The sequence below is a fragment of the Nerophis ophidion genome, linkage group LG08 (genome assembly GCF_033978795.1).
Source record: "Nerophis ophidion isolate RoL-2023_Sa linkage group LG08, RoL_Noph_v1.0, whole genome shotgun sequence".
NCBI classification, from domain to species: Eukaryota; Metazoa; Chordata; class Actinopteri; order Syngnathiformes; family Syngnathidae; genus Nerophis; species Nerophis ophidion.
The window spans coordinates 46,877,720-46,892,511 of NC_084618.1; the positions used below are offsets into that span (position 1 = coordinate 46,877,720).

The 14,792-nt window shown below is 40.2% G+C and overlaps 1 protein-coding gene across 8 annotated transcripts in view; it reads right to left on the minus strand.

The window, feature by feature from the left end:
* The window catches only part of ryr2a (ryanodine receptor 2a (cardiac)), a 310,189-nt gene that overhangs the window by 122,307 nt on the left and 173,090 nt on the right, over positions 1-14,792 (minus strand). For all 8 annotated transcript variants that reach the window (XM_061908696.1, XM_061908695.1, XM_061908691.1 and 5 more), the window contains exons 55-66: positions 10,221-10,361; positions 9,085-9,248; positions 7,714-7,792; positions 7,516-7,605; positions 6,429-6,566; positions 6,266-6,343; positions 4,163-4,238; positions 3,701-3,824; positions 1,553-1,668; positions 1,258-1,322; positions 1,000-1,121; positions 770-819 (exon numbers count right to left, since the gene is read on the minus strand). In XM_061908696.1, the coding sequence (XP_061764680.1) occupies positions 770-819; positions 1,000-1,121; positions 1,258-1,322; positions 1,553-1,668; positions 3,701-3,824; positions 4,163-4,238; positions 6,266-6,343; positions 6,429-6,566; positions 7,516-7,605; positions 7,714-7,792; positions 9,085-9,248; positions 10,221-10,361 (1,243 nt within the window). The remainder of the gene's footprint in view (positions 1-769; positions 820-999; positions 1,122-1,257; positions 1,323-1,552; positions 1,669-3,700; positions 3,825-4,162; positions 4,239-6,265; positions 6,344-6,428; positions 6,567-7,515; positions 7,606-7,713; positions 7,793-9,084; positions 9,249-10,220; positions 10,362-14,792) is intronic.

Here is a 14,792-nt window from a genome sequence, read left to right on the forward strand (position 1 = left end):
TACAATAAAATAAAAAATAATATATAGGAATAGGTTATTGGCATCAACCTTGCAAAGCAGTAAGGTATTGGTATCGTCTCGAAAAACACTGTGCATCCCTAATTTAAACTTTGCAATGGATCTGCGCGTAAAGTAAAGATATACAGTTACAATTTGATGGGAAATTGATAATGAGAACGATCTATAATTATCAACGTTTTAGTGTAAAGATTTGGGGTATCAAAACATTATTCAGGATTATATGACTAGATTTGCATAATAAAGTAGTGCAAACAATCTGGTGCAATGTTAATGTTTATCAGACAGAATGAAGCATATAATTAATAAGTCAACAAGCCCTCAGAGGGTATTACTTCGACACCAGTCATTTAAACCTACTCCGTCAAATACAATGGACAGTCAAAATTTAAATTTAATTCAACAAAATTAATTAGTATACTATACTTAGGATTCAGGGTGGACAGTCGAAATTGCACCATTACACCAATTGTGTTTCAGATTTTCCTGAAATTAAACAAAATACCGATGCTGAATATTTAGGAACTAAAACATTTTCAAAGAGTTTTAACGTAGAAAGAGTAAAAAATATATACTTAAATCATTGTTTGCTAAAATTACTTTATATTCAAGGTTCAGGAAGAGGCAATGTAATTTTATAAAAGTGAAGAGATTTAGTATTCAAGTGCATGAACCAATGTAGCAGTTGGTACTGGTTAGGGGTTTGGTTAAGTGATCAGAAGTGCAAGAAATAGCCATAAACCATTCTTACCAAATAAGGATATCCTATTTCTGACAAGTACTCCCAGTTTGCAGAAAAGACTAGAATAAAATCACATGAAGAAGAGGAAGAGGCAGGAAAAGAAGAAGAATAAACAGTTGTGAGACATTGAAGAGAAAAACAGACCATGAAGAATGTGAATCAAATCGTTTTGAACTTGAAGCAAAGGAATAGGAGTTTGCTACATCATATTTTTGCCTTTCCTCTGTTTATAATATTACCTCGTCACCATTTCTTTCTCCTTGTTGGAAGCATGTCCACCACTACTAATTGGATGGCTTGATGTGGATAGGAAGTACAGCCGGTGGTTTTTGAAGTATTGATCCACCAACGGCAAGACAATCTGTGGATTTAGTTAACAATGAGTAAAATCATTCAAACAAAACCCAGGGTATATAACTAAATACATTATAGTAAATATTACTAAACATTAGTAGTAGACATTTTGGGGCATATTTTAAAGACTGATGAGCGCCGACCTTTCCAAAGAACTTCATTTGTTGTTCATGTGGAATTGTCACTCCTTTTGGTCGTGTTTCAGTGTCTACAGAGGAAAGACAGTTGGTTTATTTAGATTTTAAATGTATTTTACATGGTTATTTAATAATTTTATGAGCAACTATAAGTACCATTTGTATGGTACTTATATGCATCTTTTTCGATGAATTACATGTTCTACAAACTATTAAGTAAAGACTGCACACTTGCTTGAAGACCGTAAAAGGGATTACACAATGAGTTAAATTTGATCACATCAAGTATAACGAGTCTCACCAAACTCCATCATGTACTCCTGGGCCTGGTCTACATTTTTGATGAGCTGCTGAAGGAACGTGTATGCAAATCGTTTCTCTATGGCTGGTGTGTCCAACTCCTGCAATTGCACACCTCTGAAAACAATGAACATATGCTTGTAGATATACTGTATGTTACTTATGACATCCAACAGAAGGAAAAACAATGGCCAAAGTTTTAGTTACTAAAGTATAGTTCACATGGCAAATTATCCCATGTTTTACTTAATTTGAATAAAGTGCAACCAACACTTTAGGTTGAATTAACAAGAGGAAACCTTTCCTCTCACGTTTTCAATATTCAAGCAAATTTCAATCAAAGTACAGTAACTAACATTTTAACAGTATATTTGCCTGCTAAATAAAGTTCCCTGTCCCGGCCATACAATATCTGTTCTCCACCCTGGCGTCGTCGCTAAAGGACAGCGTCCCCAGGTTTGCAGAAGCATGTACGTTCTTATCCTTGCTGATGGTGTGTCGCCATAATTTGCACTGCTGTCACTTCCGTTGTGTCGGTTGCATCCTTTGTGGCTTGAAGATGTGTTGCAGCTTAATATTATTGTGTTTGTCGTTTTTCTTTGTTCAGGCTTTTGCAATCGTGCTGTAGCTGAAAGTTTTTGTGTTGTAATAATTATATTTTCATTTGTTATAACCTTTCACGACTACTGTAGGTATCCAACATTTTTGTTTTGATGACGTCACAGACGGGCAAACGGACTTAAAGTTTAACACCCTTATCATTTAAAGTTCTAAACTTCATATGAAGTCTGCCGTTCTTAAATCAAATGTTTTCCTTTTTTTAGTATCGATAAAAATGTCCTTTTAAAACAATCCTGGATCGATACCTATCTTTGAGAAGGCAAACTTGCTGAGCACAGATCGATCAATTGTTACACCCCTAATAATAATATTATAGTAATATACATATTGCACGCTAAAAATATTAGGACTATATACACAATACAGTATTTACAAGTGTGTTATAAGTCTTAGGGTTGTGGGGAGAAATTAACTGTGATAGCGCTTCTCCCTACTTGCGGGTGTGACAGTCTGTTGCTGAAGGAGCTGCTCAAGGTATCCACGGTATTGTGTTTTGGCAAAGAGAGATTGGCCATTATGGATGTCCCGTTTGTCATTCAGCTTTTCTAAGCAGTTTATTAAGTCTATTTCTGTCTATAACGGTGCTGCTCCTGCCCCAGCACACGATGGCATAGAACACCGCAAAAGCCACCACATTGTCAAAGAAGGCGCAGCATGTAACCCAACCAACACCAAAGGACCTCCTTAAGAGGTGGATGCGACTTTGGCCCTTCTTGTACAGGATGTTTGTTGTCAAGGAATCTAGGTATTTAAAATAGTCCACTATCTCAATGTCTGATCCCTGGATGTCCGTTGTGGAGCTGACCACCAGAAGTCAATCGCCAGCTCTTTTGTTTGACTAGTGTTAAAGTTATGCTTATTCTAGTCCAGGCCCTGTCCAGATGGGACAGGGCCCTACGCAGCAGTTAAATGATGGCATCAGGCAGCACAATGCTTGGACAATAAGCAAACTGTGACGGGTACGTAGCTGACTGAGTTGTCTGATGATGATCTTCTCCATGAGTTGGTAAGTTGAATCAACAGGTCTGTATAGGAGTGCGGCTCCTTAGAATTAGCTGTTTTGGGGAATGAAACTACACAGGAGGTCTTCCACAGGGTAGGGATTCTTTCCAGGCTGATATTTAAGTTAAAAATGTACTGGACCACAACAATGATTAATAATCAACCCATTCATTGTTTTATGTTGACCCAGTGGGGCGGCGTGGCTCGGTTGGTAGAGCGACCGGGCCAGCAACTTAAAGGTTTCAGGTTCGATGACCGCTTCCGCCATTCTGGTCACAGCAGTTGTTTCTTTGGGCAAGAAACTTTACCCATACGCTCCCAGTGCCACCCACACTGGTTTAATGTAACTTAAATATGTAGATAATGGGTTTTACTATGTAAAGCACTTTGAGTCAATAGAAAAAAGCATCGTACAAATATAATTTGCTTCACTTCATTTCACTCCAGTATTGTATCTGGACAAACTGTCCACATTTGTTTAGAATTGATCTCTCAAAGATACGTAATAATTATGTACATTTCTTACCTGGACACAGTGTAACCATTGATCTGGAGGAACTTGAACATGTCTTGTGCTCTTTGTCTGTCTTGTAATTTCTCTTTGGCAGTCATTGTATCAAAGGGAACCAATAGGGGGTGATTTCCTCCACCTGGTGTACAAAGACAGCAGGATAAGAAACATAGAAAACAACCTCCAATGTCTAATGTATCTTTCAAAGTATATTCAGAGCACCTTCAGGCCTACTTATTATAACAAGTATCCAACTGTAGTCCAAATAAAGCAAAACCACCGCACTGATTGGCTCTGGTTTGTCACCACGTTCATGTCTGCGATGTTCAGAATTTTTTTTTACCATTCAGTGGTGATCACAAGAAAAGTTGCATTCCCAGATTATTATTGATTGCCATCTCTATTCGTTTTGGTGGCATGAAGTACAGTGTGATGTGTGAATTAGAGGGACAGTGTGTTTTTTTTTTCATACTATACCTTTGGCTTCTAGCTCCATTTTCTTTTTCCTGGCCCAAATGTTATGATAGTTTTCTGCAAGCAGCTCTGCCATTGACTAGAAAAAGCAACATCATATGTCAAACCTTTCTTTATTTCAGATAGTATACCTGATGTGCTTATTTTTTCTTGTGAAAGTGTACGTTAACTATAATTGTTTAAAAAAGTGTACTAAATAGTTGAATAACTGTTTATGTATTGAGTCAAATGATGGTCAACTTTACTTGTTGAAAAAAGAAGATTTCTGTAAAATATGACAACACTATTTCTACAGAGCCAGGTGTTTTATTTATGGTGTACACTTACATTTTTGATAATTAGCTTAGAGTGGCAATATGTTTATTTTATCCTCATCTCATTGAAGGCTTCCCAGGTGTCTCAATTGAAGCGATCAGAATAGATTTGACAATTTTATGGAAGTTTATTTTATAATGGTGTTTTGTAAGGTGTGAAGCAGCATCCAAACTTCAAGTGCAATATAATGATTCACCTTCCCAAGGCACTGGATTTATTTCAGCGTCAGAGGCACATAAGAACAGAAGTACTTAAATTGATGAGAGAATATGCGGAAGTCCAGATTAGACTGGGAACTCCCACATTTAAGGGTTGCTCCAACAAAAGCGTAGTGACAGACAGACTTAAAGGGGATCTGTTATGCAAAACCAACTTGTATTACATGTTGGTTCCAGTTTTTGTGTATTGGGCATCTCCATAAGTCCCGAAGATTTAGAATCAAACCATTGAGGCATGCCGGATATATTCATGAAACAATCTTGCCTACTATCATTTTGAAATTTGGGACTTTAGTTACATAATTCACCTTAGTTACATCAGCAGATATTTCCATATATGATAGAGATTTACATGAAGAGCTTTGCGTGATTCCGCCATTGTAGTCCTACACTGTAAACAATAAGTTCCTTCTTTTTCTCTATCCTCTTGTTGTGGGGCAGACTGGCTCATACATGCACATGTATCCTCCACTGTTGCCATTTCTAATACAACTTTGAACTTATATCACTGAAAGCGCTAAAAACTCTAACATGCATGAAGGGGAGAAGACACAGTCTAAGTGTAGGCACGTAAATAAGACCGCACACAAAACGGCGTGTCCTGACGGTTTAGAAAGTTGCTCTGTAAAAACGTGATCTATGCAAAATTTTGACAGATGTACCAACATTACATGTTATGTTACGTGTTTTAAATGTAGAACAAAACCATAATATGAACCCTGTAAGTTGAGGGGGAGAATGCCGCGCAGACAGAAATTTGCGCAGTCGAGCAACTTTTTACACATTAGCACATGGGAAAATAGGGCCCAATGTGAGTATGGGGAAGTGAAAGGGAGGTGTGGCCACACAGAGTCATCTGCAGTTAAGCAAAGGTACACATAAATGGTGTGGTAAAAACATTAGTTGTTTTTTTTTGCATATTTGAAGCTTTCTGTATACATAGACAATGATTTTAAAGTTGTCCCGAGGTGGAAATGCTCTAAGGCTGTGTAATTTGCATACAAGGCCTATAAAATGTATTTAGAAAATAAGAAGCCAAGCTGCAGTCTGGTCAATTAGATCAAAACCTTTGTTCAGCTAAGGCGATTTTGCCAAAGAAAAACGGAGAAAGAAATGCATGACTAATGAGTTAGGCCATTATTTCCGGAAGGTGACAACTTGATAGCAGTTTTTGGTCTCATATGTTGCCTGTTTAATGTATTACGTCAGATGGAACAATATATGTTTAAATATTGTTTAAATCGTAAATGGGTTGTACTTGTATAGCGCTTTTCTACCTTTTTAAGGAACTCAAAGCCCTTTGACACTATTTCCACATTCACCCATTAACACACTGATGGCGGGAGCTTCCATGCAAGGCGCTAACAAGGACCCATCAGGAGCAAGGGTGAAGTGTCTTGCTCAAGGACACAACGGACGTGACTAGGATGGTAGAAGGTGGGGATTGAACCAGTAACCCTCAGATTGCTGGCACGGCCACTCTCCCAACTTCGCCACGCCGTCCCAAATGACACAAGATGAACCCAGTTCTACAATTTTTTTATTATACTGCACTTGTGTATACGTGTTGTACCTGCATGTCCCTGGACAGTGTAACATTGCTCATATCAATTGGACTGGGGTTGAAAACCTGAGCTCCTTCAAAGGAAAGCTGGTGAACAAATGATCATTATTACAATATGTCATAAAAATTACTGGTGTTTGAAATGTGCAAAGTCCACTGTGTGGCTTTATACCTGGCTGGCCTGTGATATTCTCCTGGATTTGTTATTGAGATTGGCAGTGTCACTTTCTCTGATCCTGTTGATGCTCCAACCCCAGGAAAGCATTGTCTTCAGAGACTCTCTGATTGGCCTGTAGTATAACTCTTTATCCTAAAAAAAAACAGACCAACATCACAATAAAACCCTTTCCCATAATAACAGCAGTGTGTAGTGATAGCAGCTACAAATGTAATTGCTGTTATTTGTACAGTTACTGTACTACTGTCATTTTACAGTTGATTTTAGCCACAGTGTCTTAAAAAGGGATCATTATTCCCCTCAGCTATTCTGTATAACAATTTAACTCAACATTTAAGCAGATATCGGGAGCGATTCAATAAAATAAGGGTCTGATTTACAAAAGTTTCAATGTACTAAAACAGATGCAAACCTAATAGCACACACAAAGCTAATCTACTCATTCTAGGTATAGTAAAGCCAGTGATGGGCAATCTACTTAGAACATGTAGTAAGTTAAGCTACAAGTTACTCTCGATTAAATGTAGCTAGCTATCCCCGGAGAATTGTAGCAGGCTTCACTACAAGCTACAAGGCAAAAGTAGCTTGCTACATCAAAGCTACATTTAACAGCACTTCCGCGCGCACAGAATGATTTAGTGTCAGTGTGCATGTTTCTGTTGTCTAGAATGCGATTAGGAAAGGTCCTACAGATTATAGATGTGTGCTGTTGGTTCAACACATCACACACAGGTAGGAGATAATAATATGAATGTGTAGAAAATGATCTTCTCTGTGGTAAAACACAAAATCCTCGTTTAAATAAGGCTGTCTGCACCACTTTTTAATTGCACACACATTTTCAGTAGATCACACGCAACAGGCCTACTCATAATACACGCTATTTTATATTTTGCACACGCTCTTTAGCGCTTGGTATTTGAATCCTAATAAATCAGGCCCTTAGTGTATTGACACAACTGGTATATATGGCTGTCATTTGTACTTTTGAACTGTCTTTTTTTTTTTACTGACATTGTAATTTTTTAAAGTAAACCACAACTGCTGTTGTATATAAATTAATGTTGTAGATACAGATTACCTTTTCAGCAAGCACTTTAAAGGGCTTTAGTAAAACGTGGCTCCTGGAGGTTTCGCATGTGTCTTCCCCATATGACCAGCCATTGGAAAACTGAAAAACACACAGACAAGTAAACTGAAACGACTAATTGATAATTTAGCATCACATAACAATAACTAATTGAGTGTGTTTTCATGAAATACACCAAAAATTACTTACCTTTTCGAAACACCACTTCTCATGGTTATGTTCTGCATATCTGGCTATGACATGATCCAGTTTCTCTGGGACAGTCACACTATAAAATACGACAACAATAAAGTAAAATTGCCTAGCACAATAAGATTTTAAAGTACAGTGTCATTTCATCATTGAGTTTCATTTTTGGTTTAGTATTAAAATTATCAAATAGAAATGTTATCAACTTGCAGAGTAAAACATGTCCATCTCAGTTGGAAACTGTGTACCGTATTGTTAAAATAATGATACAATTCAGAACATTTTTGCAAATTAAATATCATGCAAAGGTTTAATCATGTCAGTAATTCAACTTTAAATGTAAAACTAACATGTAATATATGTATTATAATATTTATTATATATATATATATGTAAAGTGAGATATGTCAAGTCTTTATTTGTAATATGTTTGATGATCATGGTTTACAGTTTTTGAAACTCCCAAATTTTCTGATATTTTCAATTTGAGGTTTTTTAATAAACTGTATGCCATAATAATCTAAATTATATCAAAATAAGGCTTGCAATATCTTGAGTGCATGCTTAGAGCCGATGTCATATATTAGTCTTACCTTGTAAATCAAATATTTGCTGTAATAAACAAAACTTTGCACAATATTTTTTATGAGTCTCACCTGTAGATATAAACTATAGTCCTGAGTAGATTTGACAAAGGGTGTCTCGTTACAAATTTTTCATTTCCGAATGATAACATTATTGGAGCCTTGAGTGTTGGCCGCTACCTGTATTGATCCAATACAAAACCAGCACGAATCATTCATACATTTGGTGTTTTGTAGAACTCTTGATCAAGTGAAACTACTCAGCAGAAAACAATGATGCGTATGAAAAACACTAACTTATTTATCATTATGATATCATGATGTATTCAGTGTTGAAATAAAGTGGATTGGTAATTTGTTTTTTGGTGACATCGAGTAGCCAAAATTATTCATTCAGTTAAGATCCCGACACAGTAAGTTGAATGATGCGGACAAGTTTGTTACTCGACACTTTGTAAAAGGCTTCTTCTGCCTAGGAGACTTTGTATCTGTACTTTTTTTACAATTATAACTGTTTCACACTTGTTTATAATGACAAATGTTATGTTATACAAAGGACATTTCTTCCGTATGTCTAGCTTGTGTGCTATTGGGTGCCTAGCTGTTGTTTAGCTGCTATCTCCTAGTAGCAGCCTTATCAGAGATTTCAGATGCAAGCCAATATAAAATGATACTTCTTTTTTGTTGACATCGAACAGATATTAATATCAGATAACCACACCCCTAGATTTGACAATGAATGACACCTCTGTCACTGGGAAGTCAAAGTAATGCATAGGGTTCATACGTGGCAGTGTCTGCAGGCTTCGGGGTGAAGTTTCCTTCAGAATCCATGGATGACTGTTTCTCCATCATGGCCATGTAGGTGGACTCCATGTAGTCTGGAGGAAGAGCTCCTGCTACTGCACTGAGGCATAACAACGCCAGTTTAAACAGCTCCTGGTTATACGGCTAAAAAGACACATAATTTAAAAGGACATTGATACTTAGTAATTTTCCAAGTTTATTGATATTATAAATGAATTCTGCTGAGAGGAAACAAGCATAACAAATGCAGATGCTTTAGAGGCTTGAGGGTTCTGCACAGGATCTTAGCTGTTCCCAGTATTGCGCTCCCTCTGGACAGAGATGCTCCAATCACAACAGGTACCACTGTTGCCTTCGTGCCCCACATTTTCTTTAGCTCTTCCTTCAGCCTTTGGTATTTCTCGAGCTTTATGTGTTTCTTTTTCCTGATTCTTCAAACACTTGATTGTTACTGTGACCATCAAACATACTCTATGAAAACCTCCGAGCAAAAATGTATTAACACGAGTGAAAAACTCATTGTATACAAATTGGTGCAGATTTCAACACTGTATTAACATTTTCCTATCCTTTGTACATTTTTCAAAATTATTAGGAATATTTGATAATTTGCCAAGCAATAAAGAACTCGATTTAACTCGGCTTCACAAGATCAGACCTTGATGATCATTGGTGTGGGTTATCACACCCTGACGAGATCAACTTAATGGACCACAATGGAAACAAGCCTTTTGACTTTTTGTGCGATACATTTGCCTTTTTAAAGAATTACATGGATTCAATTCTTTAAGATGTCAATATACTTCTCAATCAATCAAAATCAAAACTGTATGTCACTTATTTAGTCAAGAGTGTGCAACCTAGTGGCAACAGGATGTTTACTGAATCACTTTCACATTAAACATAAAGATAATGTTTTTTTTGGTCTCGCAGTTGATATTGTTTAGTGTTTGACTCGCCTCACATCCATTCAGTCGTCACTCACTGACACTCATAAGAGTGTGAAAATTGTTCTTTTTAATAAGTGTCCTGTGAATGTCTCCACCACCACACAACCCTCAAGTGTTAGAGAATACAAAGATAAATGTCTAGGAAATAGGTACAATTTATGCTTACCTTGTGAGACAGAGCATCAAATATTCCCCAGAACAATTTCCTGGAAAGGTGGAGCTCTTCATCTGATGCTGCTCCAAAACTCGCCCAACCTCCAGACAGGCAATAATACTTCCAACAACGATCAAAGTGATTGGTCAACAACTGTTTAAAGTAAAGAACAATATGCGTCTTAAATTTGTGCAACACCATAACAATTCCTAAGATGTCCTGTTACTTGTATTACAAAGCAGTAGAAGTGGATGTTACAAATGTATTAAGCGTATGCACGCTTAATACATGAGACTCCTGGTCAATTGATGAATAGTGCCGAGTAGGGATGTAACGACGCTGTGGCGTGACAACACAGACACACACTTGTAATTGAAGACCGTTACAGCGACAAGGAACTTGACATTGTGTTATGATTTCTGCCCCTGCCAGTTCTTGTTTATTTTTTATTCCCATCCTAACCCACTCATGTAATGAAGTAAAACCATTCCCATCCCGTAACAATTTCCCAGGAATCATGTGACTGACAGAAGCCTACCTAAAATCAGCCTCTACTTTCAAGTCATTAGGTGGAGAAAACAATGTCAATATTTGTATTTGTTTCGACCAAAATCTGAAGGGCTTGTTGAAATACACCTTTCCTAAAAGAGTTGCTTTAAAAATATATATATATTTTTAATTTCACACTTAATGGTTGCGCAAGCTGTCTGGACACCCAAATAGAGTAAGTATACCAAAGTACAATACCTTAACTGATCCAGCACAAGTCCTTCAGAGACGTGTGATGGATTAGCTGAGATCCCTAGTGGCTCCTTCCCTGGATCCCCTACAGTTTGCATATCAGCCCCATTTAGGAGTGGATGACGCTGTTATCTACCTGCTGCATCGTGCTCACTCTCACCTGCATGGTGGGAAGGGCACTGTGAGGATCATGTTCTATGATTTCTCCTTTGCCTTTAACACCATTTAGCCAATTCTGATGAATGACAAGTTGCTGAGGATGGGTGTCAGTTCATCCATTGTCTCCTGGATCACTAATTACTTGTCTGACAGGCCCTAGTGTGACTGGGGAGCTCCCTGTCACATACTGTGGTCAGTGGGGTCGGTGATTCACAGAGGACCGTCCTGTCTCCTTTCCTGTTCACTCTGTACACCTCAGACTTCCAGTATAGTTCCAGGTCTTGCCACCTGCAGAAATACTCTGATGAATCTGCTGTGGTCGGGTGTATCAGAGAGGGACAGGAATTGGAGTATAGGACACTGATCGCTGACTTGGAGGAGTGGTCCCAGGCGAACTATCTGCTCCTTAATGTGGACAAGACCAAGGAGCTGGTCATCGACTTCACAAAGAGAATGACCCTGGTGAAGCCCATTAAGATCCAGAGCCGGGAGGTGGCAGTAGTGGGGCAGTACAAGTACCTGGGAGTCCACTTGAACAACAGACTGGACTGGAATGACAACTGCAAAGCTGTTTACAAGAAGGGCATGAGCAGACTATTTTTCCTGAGGAAGCTTGGATCCTTTAAGGTGCGCAGCAAGCTGTTGTAGATCTTTTATCAGTCTGTTGTGGCCAGTGCCCTGTACTTTGCAGTGGTTTGTTGGGGCAGCAGTACCAGCAAAGGGGACTTAAACCAGATTGAAAAACTGATCCGGAAAGCCGGCCAAACTATTGGCACGCAGTTGGAGAGGGTTGTGCCAGCAAGGGACAGGAGGACACAGGACAAACTGCTGGCCATCATGGACAATCCTGCCCACCCACTCCACCAGACAATTGAGGGACAGCGGAGTTCATACTCCAACAGGCTCCTTCAGCTTCGTTCCCACATTGTTCGATTCAAGAACTCCTTCGTGTCAAACTCCATCCAGCTGTACAATCACTCGCCATACAGCAATAGATGACGTCTATTACCTAACACCTTCTATATTAGCTACTTCTCTGTGTTTATAATGTATTTTTTGCTGGATTTACTCTCTATTTTATGCTGCAGCTGTTACATATAATGTAATATTGTACATGGTGATTGTTATATATTGTATATATCAGTATATATCCTATACTGCACATATATTATGTAAATATTATGTATATATGTTATATTTTATATTTCTTTTAGTCTATCTTAGTCTATTTTATATCTGCATTGTCCTTTCCATCTTTTCCATCATTTGTAACTGAGCTACTGTGTGGAACAATTTCCCTCGTGGCTCATTAAAGTTTGTCTAAGTCTAACTTACAAGCTCAATTAATTCCATGACGGAGCTCGTAACTCAAAACACGTGTACCACAAATCAGCCCCAACCATTAAAATGAAAATCAATTTAATATGTGCTTGGCCCCCCCAAACAGGCCAATTTTAAAGTGTAACATGTATTTTAAAAGAAAAAAATACTTTTAGATAAAATTGATTGTTTGAAAAACAGTACAAGGCAAGTATAAACAGCTACAGTAGTTGTACGGTAATAATGTAAATAAGAAGGGCTTTGAAATCTGTTTTAATTTGTTCTGACTGCCGTGTTACCATCTGTTAGATGGAACATTTACAATGAGCCATGTTACCGAAGAGGGACGACTGGTCAAGAAGGTTGAGATTGCAGCGAGTAATGGCGTTGAAAAAGCTGATAGTTCCTAGTTATGTTATCTCCTACAATCAGTGTTATGGGGTAGAAGAGTGGAGGCTTTTCAGGTAAAATGCTCGGAGTTACTATTGCATGAGGCCGGGCAGCAGCGGAACTGGAGAAGACACCACTGGTTCATAGAGAGCCAGACCACCCTGGGTACCAAGACCACCTTCAGGCGTACGGTGAAAATTGAGCTGCGGGTTGAGAACCAACCTTCAGCAGAAGGAGGATGTCAGCTGGAAGGATGTGAAAGTTGGACCGCTGCAAATGGTGTGGTTTTAAATGGTTGAAAAAAATAGTTATTTTGATTACAAGCTATAAGCTAATACAAGCAAGTAAGACCAAATGTTTTGAGGCAGTTGTTATGGTGTTCACTGTTGCATTTGCTACACCAACTAGTGACGGGGAGGCTTGTAACTTGAATTATGCTAACAACTTTTAGCATATCAAAATCAGAGAGATTCTCCTCTCTGAGCTGCAACCTTATCGTGGTAGAGGAGTTTGCGTGTCCCAATGATCCTAGGAGCTATGTTGTCTGGGGGCATAAAGCCCCCTGGTAGGGTCTCCCAAGGCAAACAGGTTCTAGGTGAGGGATCAGACAAAGAGCAGCTCGAAGACCTTTATGAAGATGATAAACCATGGACCCAGATTTCCCTCGCCCGGACGCGGGTCACCGGGGCCCCCCTCTGGAGCCAGGCCCGGAGGTGGGGCACGATGGCGAGCGCCTGGTGGCCGGGCCTGTTCCCATGGGGCCCGGCCGGGCACAGCCCGAAGAGGCAACGTGGGTCACCCCTCCAATGGGCTCACCACCCATAGCAGGGGCCATAAAGGTCGGGTGCATTGTGAGCTGGGCGACAGCCGAAGGCAGGGCACTTGGCGGTCCGATCCTCGGCTACAGAAGCTAGCTCTTGGGACGTGGAACGTCACGTCACTGGGGGGGAAAGAGCCTGAGCTAGTGCGCGAAGTCGAGAAATTCCGGCTGGATATAGTCGGACTCACTTCGACGCACAGCAAGGGCTCTGGAACCACTTCTCTCGAGAGGGATTGGACTCTCTTCCACTCTGGCGTTGCCGGCAGTGAGAGGCGACGGGCTGGGGTGGCAATTCTTGTTTCCCCCCGGCTCAAAGCCTGTACGTTGGAGTTCAACCCGGTGGACGAAAGGGTAGCCTCCCTCCGCCTTCGGGTGGGGGGACGGGTCCTGACTGTTGTTTGTGCTTATGCACCAAACAGCAGTTCAGAGTACCCACCCTTTTTGGGAACACTCGAGGGAGTACTGGAAAGTGCTCCCCCGGGTGATTCCCTTGTCCTACTGGGAGACTTCAACGCTCACGTTGGCAACGACAGTGAAACCTGGAGAGGCGTGATTGGGAAGAATGGCCGCCCGGATCTGAACCCGAGTGGTGTTTTGTTATTGGACTTTTGTGCTCGTCACAGTTTGTCGATAACAAACACCATGTTCAAACATAAGGGTGTCCATATGTGCACTTGGCACCAGGACACCCTAGGCCGCAGTTCCATGATCGACTTTGTAGTTGTGTCATCGGATTTGCGGCCTCATGTTTTGGACACTCGGGTGAAGAGAGGGGCGGAGCTTTCTACCGATCACCACCTGGTGGTGAGTTGGCTGCGATGGTGGGGGAGGATGCCGGACAGACCTGGGAGGCCCAAACGCATTGTGAGGGTTTGCTGGGAACGTCTGGCAGAGTCTCCTGTCAGACAAAGTTTCAATTCCCACCTCCGGAAGAACTTTGAACATGTCACGAGGGAGGTGCTGGACATTGAGTCCGAGTGGACCATGTTCCGCACCTCTATTGTCGAGGCGGCAGATCGGAGCTGTGGCCGCAAGGTAGTTGGTGCCTGTCGGGGCGGCAATCCTAAAACCCCTTGGTGGACACCAGCGGTGAGGGATGCCGTCAAGCTGAAGAAGGAGTCCTATCGGGTCCTTTTGGCTCATAGGACTCCGGA